This window comes from Palaemon carinicauda, chromosome 7 (genome assembly GCF_036898095.1).
Source record: "Palaemon carinicauda isolate YSFRI2023 chromosome 7, ASM3689809v2, whole genome shotgun sequence".
Classification (NCBI taxonomy): Eukaryota; Metazoa; Arthropoda; class Malacostraca; order Decapoda; family Palaemonidae; genus Palaemon; species Palaemon carinicauda.
Genome location: NC_090731.1, coordinates 168,083,784 through 168,104,494, shown reverse-complemented (window position 1 = coordinate 168,104,494; position 20,711 = coordinate 168,083,784). Strand labels below are relative to the sequence as shown.

Sequence of the window (20,711 nt, the reverse complement as noted above, 5' to 3'; positions counted from 1 at the left end):
AGAGATACGTAAAATGATAATAATCAACCATCTAGTTGCTGGATAAAAGAAAATGTTAATACAAATCCTCACTTCATTAAAAAGAAAAAAAAATTACAAACAGATTAATAGTTGAAAGTTGTCAAAACAGAAACTTTCCTCTGGTAGTTTTAACTGACAATAAAGAAAGAAGGATTTTTAAGCAACAGTAATAAAAGACATATTGCTAAATCAGCAAATTTGGAGAAGGTATTTACTTAAATCTTTGACTTTGGGCGTCCAATTGAATATACATAATAGAGTTGTTTGAAATCAAATTTCTAAGACCATTTTCCCGCATTGTAGAAAAAGTTCCATAATATAATGTGTTTGAAATTAAATTTGTAAGACCATTTTCCTGCATTGTAGAAAAAGTTGCGTAATATAATGCGTTTGAAATGAAATTCCTAAGACCATTTTCCTGCATTGTAGAAAAAGTTGCATAATATAATGTATTTGAAATGAAATTTGTAAGACCATTTTCCCACATTGTAGAAAAAGATCCATAATATAATGTGTTGTTTGAAATGAAATTTTTAAGACCATTTTCCCGCATTGTAGAAAAAGTTGCGTAATATAATGCGTTTGAAATTAAATTTGTAAGACCATTTTCCTGCATTGTAGAAAAAGCTGCATTCGTCGGTTGTTGTTTGAAATGAAAGCATAAATCTGTTGAACAACAAAGACAAGGACCAGTGTCACACACGGAGACAAGATGACAGGTCCCAGAATGAGAAAATCAAGAGAGAATGAAACAAACCGATGAATTTGGGTCAGCACTATTTACAGATCATTACTTCTGACGCAAGAAATCCGGAATCTGGTTAATGGTCGACTATTTCCAGAGCTTTGCTAATAACTGACCTGCATACTGGGAGGGAACAACGACTCGTAGGAGTAATAACACGCCGAGAGAGAGAGAGAGAGAGAGAGAGAGAGAGAGAGAGAGAGAGAGAGAGAGAGAGAGAGAGAGAATACATATATATATATATATATATATATATATATATATATATATATATATATATATATATATATATATATATACTTAATGTATGTATGGATATATATATATGAAAATATTTACATACATAAAATAAACATTTATACATACATACATATATATGTGTGTATATATATATATATATATATATATATATATATATATATATATACATATATATATATGTTATGTGTGTATATAAATACTGCATATATATATATATATATATATATATATATATATATATATATATGTGTGTGTGTGTGTGTGAGTGTGTGTATGTGTAAGCACCTTTATAACAAGATCAGTGTAAACGCAGTAGCCAAACGCGCAATCAACTATTTTCTCTCGGTTACTCGATCGTTTTTCTGAACGCAAGTAATAAGCAAAAAAAAAAAAAATAAGTAAAACAACATATATGAAATGTCATGTAAGAGGTTCTGTTTAAGAACTAATTATATTTCTAAATGTCAAATTACCTGGTTCAAACAAAACTACTTTCCTTTGAAATTGAACAAAATCTAAATATAACCAAAAAAGGAAAGGGTAAAATTCACAGACAATAAAAAAAATAAATAAATAAACAAATAAATGGGAGCCAAGTAAATGAATAAGCATAGCAAAACTGGAATTACATTATGAAACTCCACTGATAATTACAACAATAGATTAACCACTATATCCACAAGAAAATAAGCAACTAATTGTAACAATGCTGAAGATTAACCAGTAATAACCAAAACAAATAAGGTACTTATTACAACAATACATTAAACAGTAATAAACACAAGAAAAAAGCATCTAATCAAACCAATATATTAACCATTAATGATCACAAAAAAAAAAATAAGAAACTAATCACAACGATAATTTAACTAGTAATAACACCAAGAAAATAAGCAACTAATTATAAAGATATATTAAACAGTAATAAACTCGAGTAAGAAGAAACTAATTAATCCAATAGATTAACCACCATTAACCACAAGAAAACAACCAACTAATTACAACAATAATTTTACCAGTAAAAACCAAAAGAAAATAAGTAAAAAAAACTTTGTTTAATCAATCAAAACTGTGGTCTCATTTGGAAAACTGTGGGTTGATAAATTCCTAAAACTTAATTGGGTAAAGACAATCATATATACTGTACATACATACATACATACATACATAAACTTACTTACATACATACATACATAAATACATACATAAATACATACATACATACATATAAATTTTGGAGTAACTACGAGATTAACTGCAAATTTCACTTGGCATATTCAGTGACGTGTTTTCATCATCTTTATTTTTGCCCAAATTTCAATTAATTTCTCTCTTTACCACATTCAATCAAAATTCATATTCTTCGTTAGCCCTCTTAATATAATTCAAATAATACAATTATTAGCAATGGTGAATGCTTTCATTCCTTTACAAAATATAATAAATTTATTCATACAGGAGGAAAAGAGCAAAAATAAACACAACGGTAGAATTCGGGTTCCATTATCCATAATTTTAAGTGATTAATAAAACGCGTAATAATAGACAACTTGCATTACACTTGCTGCCTTCCAATTAATTAAAATTTATGTCAATCACCACATAGCTGAAAATGTCACACGCAGAAAAAAAATGACAGTGAAAATGCCATTGTAATCGTGGAAACATGTTCCCTGGATATTTCATTTGCAAAAGCAAACAGTTACAACGAGGGAAGTGTAATGTTTACCTAACCTCATCTGTGGATTTATTTAAAGGTTTAAAGGTCGCTCATGAAGGGCAGAGGCAAGTGACATTGCCCTAGCAATCAGGACAATGCCCTAGAGACTGACCATATATTATATGATCAGCGCCCAAGCCTCCTCTCCACCCAAGCTAGGACCAGGAAAGGCCAGGCAGTGGCTGCTGATGACTCAACAGATAGACCTATATGCTCCTCCAAACACCCCAACCTTAGCTCACAAGGATGGTAAGGTTGCACGCACTAATGGCACTAACGAGTCTGAGCGGGACTCGAACCCCCGACTGGCAAACACCAGGCAGAGACGTTACCAATCAGGCCACAGCAACCCCTGATACGTTTCATCATATATAATTAATGTATCTTTTCAGTTGAAAAAAAAAAGGAAGTAAAAACAAAAAACTCCCAGAACACCTACGGGTTTCCACTGAGCTTACCTATTCATGGTGAGAGCACAATTTAGTTCATTAACAGGAATCGATCCCATGTTATTGTTCAGCAAAGTATGGTCTTGACAGAAACATTTACGCTTAATTAAATTAACATACAGAGACAGTTACATGCCACGATTTCTGGTCCTCTCTTTAGGTGGACCCACCTTTTTCAATGGCCAGAAATACGAAAATAATTAACATTTCCCGGATGCTCTTCTTATGCTATTGCAGTCACCTGTTGTTGTTGTTTTTTTTTTTTTTGTTTTTTTTTTGCAGGTTTATTAGTTTTAACTTGAGCCCTTTTTCGGGGGGGGGGGGGGGTCTACGAAGTAGTCAAGTGGAAGGATAGCGTCAGGAAGAACCCAATATATCTGTCTGTTTTAGAAAGGAAGATTATAAGAATCGGGAAAATAAAAACAAGAAGTCTCTCCAAAGGTTAATTCAATGACAAATTATTCTAAAAATCTGTATGTCTCATAACCATCATTTCCTAAGTAAGAAAGTTAAGAGTATGGTTACGCTCCGCAATCAATTATCAATCATTTAATGAAATTCATAAACATTACAATATTTCAGAGAAATGCAGTACTAATAAATCAACCACAACGAAAATGACTTTTTCAATCAGCTTTAAATCAAAGGGGCAATGGAATCTTCTTAAATAATCAGTATTACCATCATCAATCTGCATAAAAAGATACAATGCCAACTAAATCGTATTTTGAGTGAATGGCTACTTCATGAATGGAAACTTTTAGTCTCGTATTCTATAATAATATACGATAAAATGAACAGATATTTACGCCTGGTCTCACGTTCATAGTCTCTAACCAGAGACCTTTGGACCCATGTGTACAATTACTTTCCATATAAACTTGTGACTTGGAGATCAGATTACTTCCGGCCATCAAAATTGCTAAAAACGAGTTAAGTAAGGCAGATGGACATTCAAGTATGGCTGGTTGACAATTAAGTAAAACTGATAGACAAGGCTTTACATTGCCCACATATTAACTTTTAACGCAAGTTAATAAGAGAACTTAATGAACATCGTAGTCGTCCTGAAAAAAAAATGCTACATCTAACAAACTTCTGACTAAATAAACATATTATTATTATTATTATTATTATTATTATTATTATTACTAGCCAAGCTACAACCCCAGTTGGAAAAGCAAGATGCTATAAGCCCAAGGGCTCCAATAGGGAAAAAATACCCCAGTGAGGAAAGGAAAAAAGGAAATAAATAAATGATGAGAATAAGTTAATAATAAATCATTCTAAAACAGTAACAACGTCAAAACAGATATGTCCTATATAAACTATTAACAACGTCAAAAACAGATATGTCATATATAAACTATAAAAAGACTCATGTCAGCCTGGTCAACATAAAAACATTTGCTCCAAGTTGGAACTTTTCAAGTTCTACCGATTCAACTCCCCGATATGGAAGATCATTCCACAAAGTTCTTAGCCCTTAGCCCTTCTCTTCTTTTCCTTTCCTTTTAAATACCCTAAAACATTTCACAGCCATTCATATCTCTATCGGAAACAGTTGAAAGGACTGGCTCATAAAATCTTGGCGGAACAGTATTCCTTCAAATACATACAATTGAGGTTATTTGGTAAATATGTAAATATTACGCTAAAGAGACAAGCAATGCCATAGCAAGCCACTTCCATTCACTCAAGGAATGTTGCAAAAATTTAATAAAAGAGGTAGCTTTTGTTAACCTAAAATGTTTAACAGGTTAAAATGTTCATCAGGAAAACACATCCTCATAAGTTTAACTGTTTAATCAAATAGAAAAAAAGATGCTAACCCTTCTCATACAAAAATTATATCCAAAATAATAAATCTGGATAACATACATTGAACTCCCTCTAAGAAAAAGTCTTGCAATGACAAAATGTCCTGTTAAAATTACCTATCAACGGGACACTAAACTTTACTTTACAAAAAAACCTTTTGCAAACTTCCTCTTTGGAGAAAAACAAATGAAAAACGAATAGGCAGATGGAACACAGGACAATAAGGCGAACACAAAATGTGACCAACTTCTGACATCGCAAAAACAAAGGAAATATAAAAAAAGGGACGTTGGTCACCCAGAAAAGACAAACAACACACATTTCAAATAGGAACAGTCACAGAGAGAGAGAGAGAGAGAGAGAGAGAGAGAGAGAGAGAGAGAGAGAGAGAGAGAGAGAGAGAGAGAGAGATGTTTGTTTCAAAACTATTAAGGGCTTTGTGCACGGGTGACAAGTGAGAGAAATGTGGAATCCTTTAGGAAGGAAAAAGTTTCAACCAACTATTTCTATCATATGAAATTCACGGAACATATGACAAACGTTTTGTTATTAATTCTGAAGAAAATTAATTGGTTCATTGAATAATTCACTATCCTCATCACAACAACAATAATAATAATAATAATAATTATAATAATAATAATCTCTCTCTCTCTCTCTCTCTCTCTCTCTCTCTCTCTCTCTCTCTCTCTCTCTCTCTCTCTCTCTCTCTCTCGAGAAACCTAAAATACAGAATCTTAGACAAAACAATGAAATATAACCTATATAATTCAAAATTACAATGTACATAAGAAGACTGTAAACATACTGTACATTTGCAACAAATTTCAGTAATGTGCAAAGAAAATATTACGAAAACCTTCCTGAAACTTGAAAAGCTTTTGCTTAAAATAAACTAACATCAAACATTGAAAGCCTGTAATTATGACATCACTAACACTAAAGCCACAGTGCCTGAAGTCAAATGAAAAGAAATTATGTAGTTTAGAAATCTGAGCTTCATAAAACATTATCGCATTACTCGTTATAATAACTATTTCTTTTTGCCAAATCGTTTAAAATCTCTTCTCACTGTATCTCCTCTTACACAACCTATTTTCCTACTAAGGTCAAATATTTTTATGCCTTGTCTTGTTTCCTTCTGTTCTGGCCTAGCTAAGGGTAATAAGCTGACCGTCCCATTGGTCATTTCTATTTTGAAATATGTTTACCTTAAAGTTGAAACTTCAAGGTAGGTTGGTAGCATCGCGGGCTTCTGTTTCAGAGGTCCCGAGTTCGCGTCCCCGCCAGGACACAAATACTGTGAGACCTTCTACCGGGAGGGAGGAGGGGGGGGGGGGGTTTACTCCCCAGGGTGGCACCTGTGGGGGGGGGAGGTTAGGGGGCTAGTGATAGTCCCTGATGGCTTATGGTCGCCCGAAGAGAATGATGTAGATCGTCTCAGTGGAGACCTAAAACCCGCAACTTTAATTTTTAACTTCCATAAAAGATACGTATAAGGTTTTGGCCTCAAATTCAATTGACTTCAGAAAACTGACGATTCTGCATTACTCGGCTTTTGAGTTTCGGCTTCGATTCTTTTCTCTATTTTATTCACAGGGGAACTTGGGATTACCAACACGCATCTCCCCCCCCCCACTACCTTTCCTCAACATTAACTTGCCGCTACGTTACAACAACACTTACTAATCTCAACTACAATAGTTGCTACAGCTGCTGATGCAGAGATGCTACTAAACTATGTCAACTAAACATCTGTATAGTTATTTATATCTTCCTCCCTTTATTATTATTATTATTATTATTATTATTATTACTAGCCAAGCTACAACCCTAGTTGGAAAGGTAAGATGCTATAAGCCCAAGGGCTCCAATAGGGAAAAATAGCCCAGTGAGGAAAGGAAATAATAAAATAAATAAATGATGAGAATAAATTAATAGTAAATCATTCTAAAAACAGTGACAACGTCAAAACAGATATGTCCTATATAAACTATTAACAACGTCAAAAATAGATGTCATATATAAACTATAAAAAGACTCATGTCAGCCTAGTCAACATAAAAACATTATTAAGATGTTTCTAGTGATTATATGCATCTGTGTTAACCCTACGCTCTAACCTTCTCGTTTTCACCCAGGCGTAGCTGAGGTGGTATGAATAGTGACTTGGGACGAGTTGGGGGACACCGCGAAGGGCTATGCATGAGCTTGGCATGGGACTTGGGACGAGTTGGGGGACACCGAGAAGGGCTATGCATGAGCTTGGCATGGGACTTGGGACGAGTTGGGGGACACCGAGAAGGGCTATGCATGAGCTTGGCATGGGACTTGGGACGAGTTGGGGGACACCGAGAAGGGCTATGCATGAGCTTGGCATGGGACTTGGGACGAGTTGGGGGACACCGAGAAGGGCTATGCATGAGCTTGGCATGGGACTCGGACGAGATGGGAGACACCGAGAAGGGCTATACAGGAGGTTGGCATGTGACTTGGGACGAGTTGGGGGACACCGAGAAGGGCTATGCATGAGCTTGGCATGGGACTTGGGACGAGTTGGGGGACACCGAGAAGGGCTATGCATGAGCTTGGCATGGGACTTGGGACGAGTTGGGGGACACCGAGAAGGGCTATGCATGAGCTTGGCATGGGACTTGGGACGAGTTGGGGGACACCGAGAAGGGCTATGCATGAGCTTGGCATGGGACTCGGACGAGATGGGAGACACCGAGAAGGGCTATACAGGAGGTTGGCATGTGACTTGGGACGAGTTGGGAGACACCGAGAAGGGCTATGCATGAGCTTGGCATGGGACTTGGGACGAGTTGGGGGACACCGAGAAGGGCTATGCATGAGCTTGGCATGGGACTCGGACGAGATGGGAGACACCGAGAAGGGCTATACAGGAGGTTGGCATGTGACTTGGGACGAGTTGGGGGACACCGAGAAGGGCTATGCATGAGCTTGGCATGGGACTCGGACGAGATGGGAGACACCGAGAAGGGCTATACAGGAGGTTGGCATGTGACTCGGACGAGATGGGAGACACCGAGAAGGGCTATACAGGAGGTTGGCATGTGACTTGGGACGAGTTGGGGGACACCGAGAAGGGCTATGCATGAGCTTGGCATGGGACTCGGACGAGATGGGAGACACCGAGAAGGGCTATACAGGAGGTTGGCATGTGACTCGGACGAGATGGGAGACACCGAGAAGGGCTATACAGGAGGTTGGCATGTGACTTGGGACGAGTTGGGGGACACCGAGAAGGGCTATGCATGAGCTTGGCATGGGACTCGGACGAGATGGGAGACACCGAGAAGGGCTATACAGGAGGTTGGCATGTGACTCGGACGAGATGGGAGACACCGAGAAGGGCTATACAGGAGGTTGGCATGTGACTTGGGACGAGTTGGGGGACACCGAGAAGGGCTATGCATGAGCTTGGCATGGGACTCGGACGAGATGGGAGACACCGAGAAGGGCTATACAGGAGGTTGGCATGTGACTCGGACGAGATGGGAGACACCGAGAAGGGCTATACAGGAGGTTGGCATGTGACTTGGGACGAGTTGGGAGACACCGAGAAGGGCTATATTTGAGGTTGGTATGCCGGTGAGGAAGAATGGCGTATATGTTAAATTGTTGGTGCTGCTTCTGATAGGCTTGCGTTGCTCTTAACGGGAAAAGGTGAGAGAGAGAGAGAGAGAGAGAGAGAGAGAGAGAGAGAGAGAGAGAGAGAGAGAGAGAGAGAGAGAGAGAGAGAGAATCGTAAAATGTAAAATCGCCCAAAAATATCCCAAAATTAAGATGCGCGCATATATCTATTTTTATGGAGAGAGAAAAAAAAGTTATGATAAAATGTATATCTAATAAAAAAAATATAGTAAACAAGAATACCTCGTATAAATAACAGTATTTGAAATCCATATACATGTATGCTCTTATTTACAATTCCAAACGAAAAATGCCACATACAAGTCCTGTGATATATTTTTCCCCTATTATTTTTTTCTTTTTTTTTTTTTTTTTTACTTTGGTCTGGTGAAAACATGGACAAGCCATTATCAGCCGCTTCACTCTTTTTGGAAAGGCGAAAACTGCTAAAATAAACAATAAAAATTACACCCTTAATACATAACTATTACGAGAATCAAATCCTTATGATTAGCCGTCAAATGAAACCGCATGATTTTATCAATTTCATTGCTAGTATTTTTATCTTCATTAAAAACAATAAAAACAATAAGTGACCTAAAATGAATGAAATGTTAAATTAAAAAGGTTTCAAGAATATCTAAAGCTTTAATAACAGTATTCAGTTTAATTTACGTCACCCATAGAACTATCCACTTAAATGAATTATCCCTGAAATTGAACGGCGACCGCATCCTGACTTTGCAAGTACCCCTTTACAAAAATCCTCCTAAAAATTAAATGATAATTAAACTCAAAAAGTCATGGATGAAATTCTATTTCAAGTAACCATTCAAATCTATCCAAAGAAAATGTGATTCGTACTAAGTCTTATGGTGAGTTCCTCACATCATGGGGACAAGTTCTTAATAAAAAACAAATTCTGAGGTAATACAACATTAAAATTGCACAGAAAGGCTGCTGAATTACTGATAAAATTTACATGGGGTTTAGAAGTATTATTATTATTATTATTAAATGCTAAGCTACAACCATAGTTGGAAAAGGATGCTATAAGCCCAGGGGCCCCAATAGGGAAAATAGCCCAGTGAGAAAAGGAAATAAAGAAAAATAAAATATTTCAAGTATAATAACAACATTAAAATAAATATTTCCTATAAAAACTAAAAAAAAACTTTAACAAAACAAGAGGAAGAGAAACTAGATAGAAGTGTGCCCGAGTGTACCCTCAAGCAAGAGAAATCTAACCCAAGACAGTGGGAGGCCATGGTACAGAGGTTATGGCACTACCCAAGACTAGAGATTAATGGTTTGATTTTGGAGGGTCCTCCTAGAAGAGCTGCTTACCATAGCTAAAGAGTCTCTTCTACCCTTACCAAGAGGAAAGTAGCCACTGAATAATTACAGTGCAGTCGTTAACCCCTTAGGTGAAGAAGAATTGTTTGGCAATCTCAGTGTTGTCAGGTGTATGAGGACAGAGGAGAATCTGTAATGAATAGGCCAGACTATTCGGTGTCTGTGTAGGAAAAGGGAAAGAACCGTAACCAGAGAGAAGGGTCCTGTATAGTACTGTCTGCCCAGTCAAAGGACCCCATAACTCTCTAGTGGTAGTATCTCAAAGGGCGGTTGGTGTCCAGGCCAACCTACTACCTATAAAGTATGGAAAGAGTAGACGACATAGCAGCAGGAGTACAAGAAATAAGAGCCATTACTAGTACAAATGGATAGCACTCTACTATTACCCTTTTAAACTATTCTTAACATCGATTAAAGACACAATTTCCATGAAAAAAGTCAACCAAAGAAAAATATTGACTGAAATGAAAATCTCACGGCCGGAGAAAAATGTTAAACGTTAGCCACTGAGGGATCGCATTGCTAAATTCAACGTGTTATAAAAATTAAACCATACATTTTCACCTTGGGTTTAATCTCTAAAACTATGTGTTCTTGAATTTACCATTCCTGATATTTCCGTGCCTTTAAATCCTTCAGCTTTACGCTGAATAACTAATACAGACGAGATAGAGGAGGTCAAATATTCAAATCCTCTTGTTCCACAAGTCATAAAAGCATGCAAACCATGACCTTTTGAAAGCCACCTACGCTTCAGGCTTCCAGCCGCGTCATTGGAATTGCATGTCCTTTTTTCCCTAAGGGGTTGTGTTATTATTATTACTATCCAAGCTACAACCCTAGTTGGAAAAGCAAGATGCTATAAGCACAGGGGCTCCAACAGAGAAAAATAGCTCAGTGAGGAAAGGAAATAGGGAAATAAATAAATGAAGAGAACAAATCAACAATAAATCATTCTAAAATAAGTAACAACGTCAAAACAGACATGTCATATATAAACTATTAACAACATCAAAAACAAATATGTCATAAATAAACTATAAAAAGACTCATGTCCGCCTGGTCAACAAAAAAGCATTTGCTCCAACTTTGAACTTTTGAAGTTCTACTGATTCAACTACCCGATTAGGAAGATCATTCCACAACTTGGTCACAGCTGGAATAAGACTTCTAGAGTACTGCGTAGTATTGAGCCTCGTGATGGAGAAGGCCTGGCTATTAGAATTAACTGCCTGCCTATTGGAAAACGTTCATGCATGGCAATCTGTTGGACGGGAGTTCGAGAACCACTCGAATTAGTCTCTACAACCTGACCATTCTTGTGAGCTAAGGATGTCAGGTTTGGGAGACCCCATAGGTCTACCTAGCGAGTCATCAGTAGCCATTGTCTGGCGCTCCCTGGTCCTAGCTTGGGTGACGAGGCGGCTTGGGCTCTGTTCATATGAATAGATGACCAGTCTCTAGGGCATTAACTTGCTAGAGCATTGTCCCTGTCCCTTACCTTTGACATTCATGAACGACCTTTAAACCTTTCAGTGGGAGTTATCAGAGCAAAATTTTCTCCTTTAAGTGAGGTTATCACTGCCAAGTTCTCTCCTTTAAGTGGGGTTATCACAACAAAATTCTCTCCTTTAAGTGGGGTTATCACAGCATAATTCTCTCCTTTAATTGGGGTTATCACAGCACAATTCTCTACTCTAAGTGGGGTTGTCACTGCCAAATTCTCCCCTTTAAGTGGGGTTATCACAGCAAAATTCTCTCCTTTAAGTGGGGTTATCACTGCAAAATTCTCTCTTTTAAGTGGGGTTATCACAGCATAATTCTCTCCTTTAATTGGGATTATCACAGCAAAATTCTCTCTTTTAAGTGGGGTTATCACAGCAAAATTCTCCCCTATAAGCGGGGTTATCACAGCAAAATTTTCCCCTTTAAGTGGGGTTATCACAGCAAAATTTTCTCTTTTAAGTGGGGTTATCACAGCATAATTCTCTCCTTTAAGTGGGGTTATCACTGCCAAATTCTCTCCTTTGAGTGGGGTTATCACAGCAAAATTTTCTCCTTTGAGTGGGGTTATCACAGCAAAATTCTCTCTTTTAAGTGGGGTTATCACAGAAAAATTCTCTCCTTTGAGTGGGGTTATCACAGCAAAATTTTCTCCTTTAAGTGGGGTTATCACAGCAAAATTCTCCCCTTTAAGCGGGGTTATCACAGCAAAATTTTCCCCTTTAAGTGGGGTTATCACAGCAAAATTCTCTCTTTTAAGTGGGGTTATCACAGCATAATTCTCTCCTTTAAGTGGGGTTATCACTGCCAAATTCTCTACTTTGAGTGGGGTTATCACAGCAAAATTTTCTCCTTTAAGTGGGGTTATCACAGCAAAATTCTCTCTTTTAAGTGGGGTTATCACAGAAAAATTCTCTCCTTTGAGTGGGGTTATCACAGCAAAATTTTCTCCTTTAAGTGGGGTTATCACAGCAAAATTCTCGCTTCTAAGTGGGGTTATCACAGCAAAGTTTTCTCCTTTGAGTGGGGTTATCACAGTTAAATTCTCTATCTTTTCGCAAATGCCCTTATTCCAACTTAATGGTAAAAAATAAACTATAAAACCATCAACGTCGAAATCGTCTCTACAACAAAAATACTTACATAAAGGTGCAATTAGATTGGAGAGTTTTTTCCGAGAGTTGCTCTCAGACAGCTGCTCTATGGAATGTAAACAGGCTGTAGAGGAATCTCCGAGATTTTCTCTCTACTCTCGCGAGTGTTTCTCTTCTCTTGCGCAAGCTACAGTCTAAACACTCTAGACAGCACGCTCGTAGAGCTAGGTTGTTGCTCTCCGCTCTATCCAGTGAATATTCAGATCTCTGAAAGTTTTCGTTACTCTCGCGAGAGAACATGTGCCAAAAAGTGGAATAAAGACCAAACAATTGCATTAATTCAGCAATACGAGAAATTTCCTGAACTGTGGAATGTGACTTTGCCTGGGTACAGAAACAAAGAGCTGAAAATTAGTAAAATTAAAGAAATAGCTGAGAACATGGGAATTAGCAAAAAAGAAATTACAAGGAAATGGCACAATCTTTGGAGTCTAATGTGTACTGAAGCTAGAAAATTAAAGAAGATAAAAAATGGGAGTAGAGCTGAAGAAATAATTAGTGTGAAAAAAAATAAAAAAACAATAAAAAAAAACACTACCCACAAACACACACACACTTCAATACCCATTATTTTTAACGAGCACGTGCACTGGATTATTTGTTATTATTATTTGAAAAAAAAATAAATTTTATTAAATATATTTTATTCAAATAAATGCTTAAAATTTACATATTTAATTTAAATATTTGAATTTAATGTGAACGTGCAGTAGATTATTTGTGTTATTATTATTAAAAATAAAAATATTAAATATATTTTATTTAAATAAATGATTAAAATTTAAATATTTAGTTTAAATATTTGGATTTAACGGGCACGTGCACTAGTTACTTTGTATTTATATGTTATGCTTTCTTATCCTGACCTACCCTCCCTCACTTACTGCTCACTCCAGCATTTTTTTGTGTTTACACAGTGTTATATAAAACTCTTTATTTCTTCAGGAACTGCTTAGCTCTGAATTGATCTGGAAACGGGAATCAACCAGAGCAAACTGGAAGTATTAATTTGGAAACAGGAACCCCCAAACATACGAAGTTCTTATAGCTCGATGTATCTTCCTCAAACAATTCTCTTAATAATTTTGCATGTGCTCCATCTTCTCCCCTTCTGCTTATCCATTTTCGGACCCACATACTTCTTTTCCTTTTCTTTTTCACTTCGTTCATAATTATTAATGCAGCAGCAACATCGCACTTTTGAGACATGTTCTCTCAACCCTCGCTAGTTGTCGTCTGGCACTGGCTCCAGTATAAATAGATGCGCGAGAAATCTTACCCGACTCTCAGACACTTTCTCTCGCGACACTCACTCACAGCTCTCGGAGAGAAAAACTTACTGGTAGTATAAACACGCTGTAGAGAAAGTTGCGCGAGAGTAGCCGTCTCTCGGGAGAGTTTACTCTCCAATCTAATCGCACCTTAACAGTTCTCTTGAGTTGAAGCGTCTAACCGTGTCCTTCTTTGGAATAATGAGTAAACGTTATTTGTTGAAGCTTATAAATTTCGACTGTTTTTCTAATTACATAGTTATCGGCAATGAACTTCACATCCAATATCTATAAATTTACATTACGAAAAAAAAAGACTTACAACTTTCAATCACATTCTACGGAATACTTTTTGACTGAAATAACGGGCAATCGATCTCAATGCGAAATATAAATCTATTCCTATTGTACATGAAAATGGGATTGTGTGTTGATTTCAATAATAATAATAATAATAATAATAATAATAATAATAATAATAATAATAATAATAATAGTAGTAGTAGTAGAAGTAGAAGTAGTAGATTTCAGACCTTCACCAATGAATATAGTCAACATTTAACTAAAGTCAACGAACATCGCCTCTCACTTTTCATATACTAACTGTACAGTAGATGGTTGAAAAGTGCAATGTTGATCCAGAATCGTGATCTTGACCTGTATCACCTCCAAAATTTCACGGATTCTTTAGATGCATAATATCTATGCTTTGTGAAAGTTTGGTGAAAATTCAGAGTCGTTTTGTTTTGACGTAATCTTTCAAATTGTGAAAACTGGAAATCCGGATCTATAATCCAGATCCAGTACCGGATCACCTAAAAGTTAATGGAGTCATCCATGGCCTAAGATCTATCTGTGGTGAAAATTTCGTCAAAATCCATTGAGTAGTTTTGATGTAATCCTGTCCACAGACACAAAGACAAATAAATAAATAATCCTGTCCACAGACACACAGACAAATGAATAAATAAACCAAGATTTTATAACCCCCTTTGCGGAGATAATTATAATAACAATCTCCTCTATATAATGAAGAGGAAGTGACTGGCTCTCTCTCTCTCTCTCTCTCTCTCTCTCTCTCTCTCTCTCTCTCTCTCTCTCTCTCTCTCTCTCTCTCTCTCTCTCTCTCTATATATATATATATATATATATATATACACAGTATATATATATATATATATATATATATATATATATATATATATATATATATATATATATACACTGTGTATATATATATATATATACCGTGTATATATATATATATATATATATATATATATATATATATATATATACCGTGTATATATATATATATATATATATATATATATATATATATATATATAAATATATAAATATATATATATATATATATATATATATATATATACCGTGTATATATATATATATATATATAAATATATATATATATAAATATATATATAAATATATATATATATATATATATATATATATATAATATATATAAATATATATATACAGTATATATGTATATATAATAAATATATATTATCTATATATATTATATATGTGCATATATATAATAAATATATATCATCTATATCTATCTCTCTCTCTCTCTCTCTCTCTCTCTCTCTCTCTCTCTATATATATATATATATATATATATATATATATATATATATATATATATATATTATACAAATATATTAATATATATAATATACATATATATATACATATATACATATATATATATATATATATACAGTATATATTTCAGTTACAATCAGCGACTTTACCAGACGTATTACTACTCGGTCTTTCCCAATCCCTCTAGAAGGGGGAGACGGAGTAGTTAGAATAGGTGGAAGGGGCGGAAATGGTTGAATCTGTGAATCTATCTAAATATTCAGCCGTCATTTCTGACGGGTGGCGTACAAAGGTAATAATAATAAACGTCAAAAATCTATGAATTCTAGTGACCAAACTTCAGAATGTTTTTAACGTTTTTAAAATATCTTATTTGAATTTTTTATTACGTCTTATATTGTTTATTTATTTCCTTATTTCCTTTCCTCACTGGGTTATTTTTCCCTGTTGGAGCCCTTGGGCTTATAGCGTCTTGCTTTTCCAACTAGGGTTGTTGCTTCGCTAATAATAATAATAATAAAATTTCCCTTCCTCACTAGGCTATTTTTCCCTGTTGGAGCCCTTAGGCTTATAGCATCTTGCTTTTCCAACTAGGGTTGTAGCTTCGCTAATAATAATAATAATAATAATAATAATAATAATAATAATAATAATAATAATAAAATTTCCTTTCCTCATTGGGCTCTTTTACCCTGTTGGAGCCCTTGGGCTTAAAGCGTCATTGCTTTTCCAACTAGGGTTATAACTTAGCTCGTAGTAATAATAATAATAATAATAATAATAATAATAATAATAATAATAATAATAAAATTTCCTTTCCTCACTGGGCTATTTTTACCCTGTTGGAGCCCTTGGGCTTAAAACGTCATTGCTTTTCCAACTAGGTTGTAACTTAGCTCGTAGTAATAACAATAATAATAATAATAAAATTTCCTTTCCTCATTGGGCTCTTTTACCCTGTTGAGCCCTTGGGCTTAAAGCGTCATTGCTTTTCCAACTAGGGTTATAACTTAGCTCGTAGTAATAATAATAATAATAATAATAATAATAATAATAATAATAATAATAAAATTTCCTTTCCTCACTGGGCTATTTTACCCTGTTGGAGCCCTTGGGCTTAAAACGTCATTGCTTTTCCAACTAGGGTTGTAACTTAGCTCGTAGTAATAATAATAATAATAATAATAATAATAATAATAATAAAATCTCCTTTCCTCACTGGGCTATTTTACCCCTGTTGGAGCCCTTGGGCTTAAAACGTCATTGCTTTTTCCAACTAGGGTTGTAACTTAGCTCGTAGTAATAATAATAATAATAATAATAATAATAATAATAATAATAATAATAATAATAACTACTTCCAAGAATCATTGCTTTTCCAACTAAGGTTGTAACTTGGCGAATAATAATAATAATAATAATAATAATAATAATAATAATAATAATAATAACCCTTCCAAGTATCTTTATCCTCGACAGCTCCTCAAATCAAAGTCGCATTTATAACCCTTGAAAAACACGATCTAGTGATTTCTCTAGATTTATTCCGTTCCCTTTGAGGGTTGGAAGCAAAAGCGTCTTTTGCTTTCGTAAGAAGCCATGAACTTGAGCCAGAAGTTTGGTCTCATATTTCACTTATATTCCTTCGTGTTATGTTCTTCTTGAATATGTTTACTGGCACGATTTCTCAGAGGTCAAGTTTCTGAAACGGCATGGTTCTATTTTATGTACACTAAAAATAGGATCAATCAATGCATAGAGGAATTCATATGTATATATATATATATATACACACATCAAGTATGTATATATATATATATATATATACACACATCAAGTATGTGTGTATATATATATATATATATACTGTATATATAATCATATATTGAATATATTATACATATACAGTATACATACATTATATATATAAATATATATACATATATATACATTATATATATTTATTTATATATATATATATATATATATACATATATATATAATATCTGTACATATAATCATATATTGAATATATTATACACATATATACATATATTACAAAATAATTAACAAAGAGAATATAACAGGAAAAACCGACCAAGATAAATAAAAAAGTAATATCAACAAAATAAGTAAAATTCAAACTATGAAAAGATTACGTGGCAAGCAATTCAATAAATAAAATCAATTGCATCAGGATTGCAATTCTGAGGGTCAATCATCAATCTGTTCCAGGATATTGTGGTATAGAGCCTGGGGTAAGGATACTAATCCTATAAGAAAATATCTGCAGATAAATCATTAAGTGACAAATGGCATTGACAAACAAGACCTGAATGTAATGAATTGCACACTGAGTTAACTGAACGATGAAGCCGTTATATTTATACCAAATGCAGATCAGCAAAAATTTCAATAGACGTCTAGTTTTTGCCAAGCGAACCTATACTCAAAACATTGTCAAAACAAAATAGTAATATTTACTCAACATAGGCAGGTTCCCAATACAGCTTGGATTACTTTCTAAGTATATCCGTTTTATTACAGTTTAAGAAGAGATAAACCAGATATCTTTCTCAAAAGTGATTTGCAATTAAGTGACATCTATCATTTTAAAACTCTTAAATGTTTAAAGAAAAATCAACGAAAAGTTCTGAATCGGGAAAATACAAAAATGCAAAGTCGTATAGACGAACTCATGATCATTCCTCTACCATATGTTTATACCTAAATCCCAATTATTTGTATTTTTCCCAAATCTGAGGAAAATCTCTCAAATTATATATCATGTCCCAACTGCAAAAATATCAGCATTCATTATGCTGTATAAGCAACAAGCTATTGTTCAAGTCAAAACAACGTAACATGCATATATAACATAGGAGGTAAAGGGTAATGTACTGTACCCAAATACAGCAATTCTCTGTGACCTAATAGTTAAAAGTTCAATATTAATGCCAATAAATTATCCAATTACCCTAATAAAATAGTTAAAAGTTCAATATTAATGCCAATAAATTATCCAATTACCCTAATAAAATAGTTAAAAGTTCAATATTAATGCCAATAAATTATCCAGTTACCCTAATAAAAATAGTTAAAAGTTCAATATTAATGCCAATAAATTATCCAGTTACCTTAATAAAATAGTTAAAAGTTCAATATCAATGCCAATAAATTATCCAGTTACCCTAATAAAATAGTTAAAAGGTCAATATTAATGCCAATAAATTATCCAGTTACCCTAATAAAATAGTTCAAAGTTCAATATTAATGCCAATAAATTATCCAGTTACCCTAATAAAACAGTTAAAAGTTCAATATTAATGCCAATAAATTATCCAGTTACCCTAATAAAATAGTTAAAAGTTCAATATTAATGCCAATAAATTATCCAGTTACCCTAATAAAATAGTTAAAAGTGGAATAATGATGGTTCTGCTTCCCCATTATATAGTGTGGCGGGAGGGGGGGGAAGAAGGGTCTGTTAACTGTTAACACTACACCTTTGATATACAGTCACTCATATAAGTTTATGGATGCCAGGGTGTTTGAGAGAGATTTATACTCCACACCTTTCTGGACGACAGGTGTCTGGGAGCGCGAGACCGGTCAAATATTCAACTATACAGTTGACCGTTTTCGCACTCCCAGACACCTGTCGTCCAGAAAGGGGTGACATGGAAATCTCTCTTAAACACCCGGACATCCAACAACTTATATGAGTGATTGTACCTGATTGTTTACCTAATTAGCGCTTTTACTCTTGCCTTCGCATATTCACTTTCAAATTTCAGGAAATTATGGTTTGATGTCTTTCCATAAAAATACGTCAATTGTAATTTTTAAGCCATTGAACGTTTTTCGAAGTAAAAAAAACGAAAAGTTGTATCTAAATAAAGATGTTCCCTTTCACCGTCGCTCTTTCATATACATACCTGAACGAGGTGAAATGTTTTGTGTCTTGCCATGATCAGCAGAGCAGTACTAGTCAGATCCACCCATAGTAGGTTGGTTTGCTGCGAGCGATCAGACTAAAGTCTCCCACCATCGGACAATCCGCAGTGGCCAGCATGGTGATGAAAATTGGCAAAACCCCAGACATGAATAAAGACATGTCAGAGGGCTTTGTCCTAATGTGGACTAGAAACTGCTGCATTTGTTGTTGGTGGTGATATATATATATATATATATATGTGTGTGTGTGTGTGTGTGTGTGTGTGCCTGTGTGTGTGTTTAAGGCAAAGGCAAAGGCAAATATTATTCTATCGACCCCTTACGGAGTATGAGAATTACAAGATTACACAAATATATATATATATATATATATATATATATATTACACAAAAACTACAAAAAGAAGAGACCAATACATTACAACAATATTTATGTACACATATATTTAGCAAGTACATAATTAAAGCATAAAAGGTATTCTGACAAAGGAAAGAATCTCTGTGTGTGTGTGTCTGTGTGTGTGTGTAATTGCAAACGTCATCGGAGTAAGTATCGAAACGGCATGAATATGAGTAGAGAAAAAAATACTAAATCAGCGAGACCACACCTTGTTATAGAGAACAGTGCCACTCTAAATAGAACCTAATCCGAGATCAACGCATACTACAAACTTAGAATATTTGCGGGCCGATTAAGACTCACAATTTAGCCTATCATGGACAAAAGATATCAGCCCTAAAGAACCGACCTTAAAGGGCATTCAGACTGGCGATGAAATTGTGACGCCTACAGTCCATTTCTTTTAGCGAGGCATATTTGCATACACTTGCAGCGGTGCCCTTTTAGCTCGGAAAAGTTTCCTGATCGCTGATTGGTTGGACAAGATAATTCTAACCAATCAGCGATCAGGAAACTTTTCCGAGCTAAAAGGACACCGTTGCGAGTCGGTGCAAATCTGCCTCGCTAAAAGAAATGGACTATAGTGAAAAATCATTCGTCTGTTTAAATGTTAATCTTATTTTCAATTTTGAAAAATCTTTTATTTTATATTTTTCAATACTTGTTAATTCATTTCGTAAATTCCAAATATTTCTTTCATCTTAAATACTGAATACATTAATAATAATAATAATAATAATAATAATAATAATAATAATA

The 20,711-nt window shown here is 34.7% G+C and overlaps 1 protein-coding gene across 1 annotated transcript in view; it reads right to left on the bottom strand.

Annotated features, from left to right (window-relative positions):
* Window positions 1-11,540: 11,540 nt before the first annotated feature.
* LOC137644649 (microtubule-associated protein 6-like) overlaps window positions 11,541-20,711 on the bottom strand; it is a 25,445-nt gene continuing 16,274 nt past the window's right edge. The window contains exon 2 of the mRNA XM_068377600.1: window positions 11,541-12,657. Within this exon, the coding sequence (XP_068233701.1) occupies window positions 11,541-12,657 (1,117 nt within the window). The remainder of the gene's footprint in view (window positions 12,658-20,711) is intronic.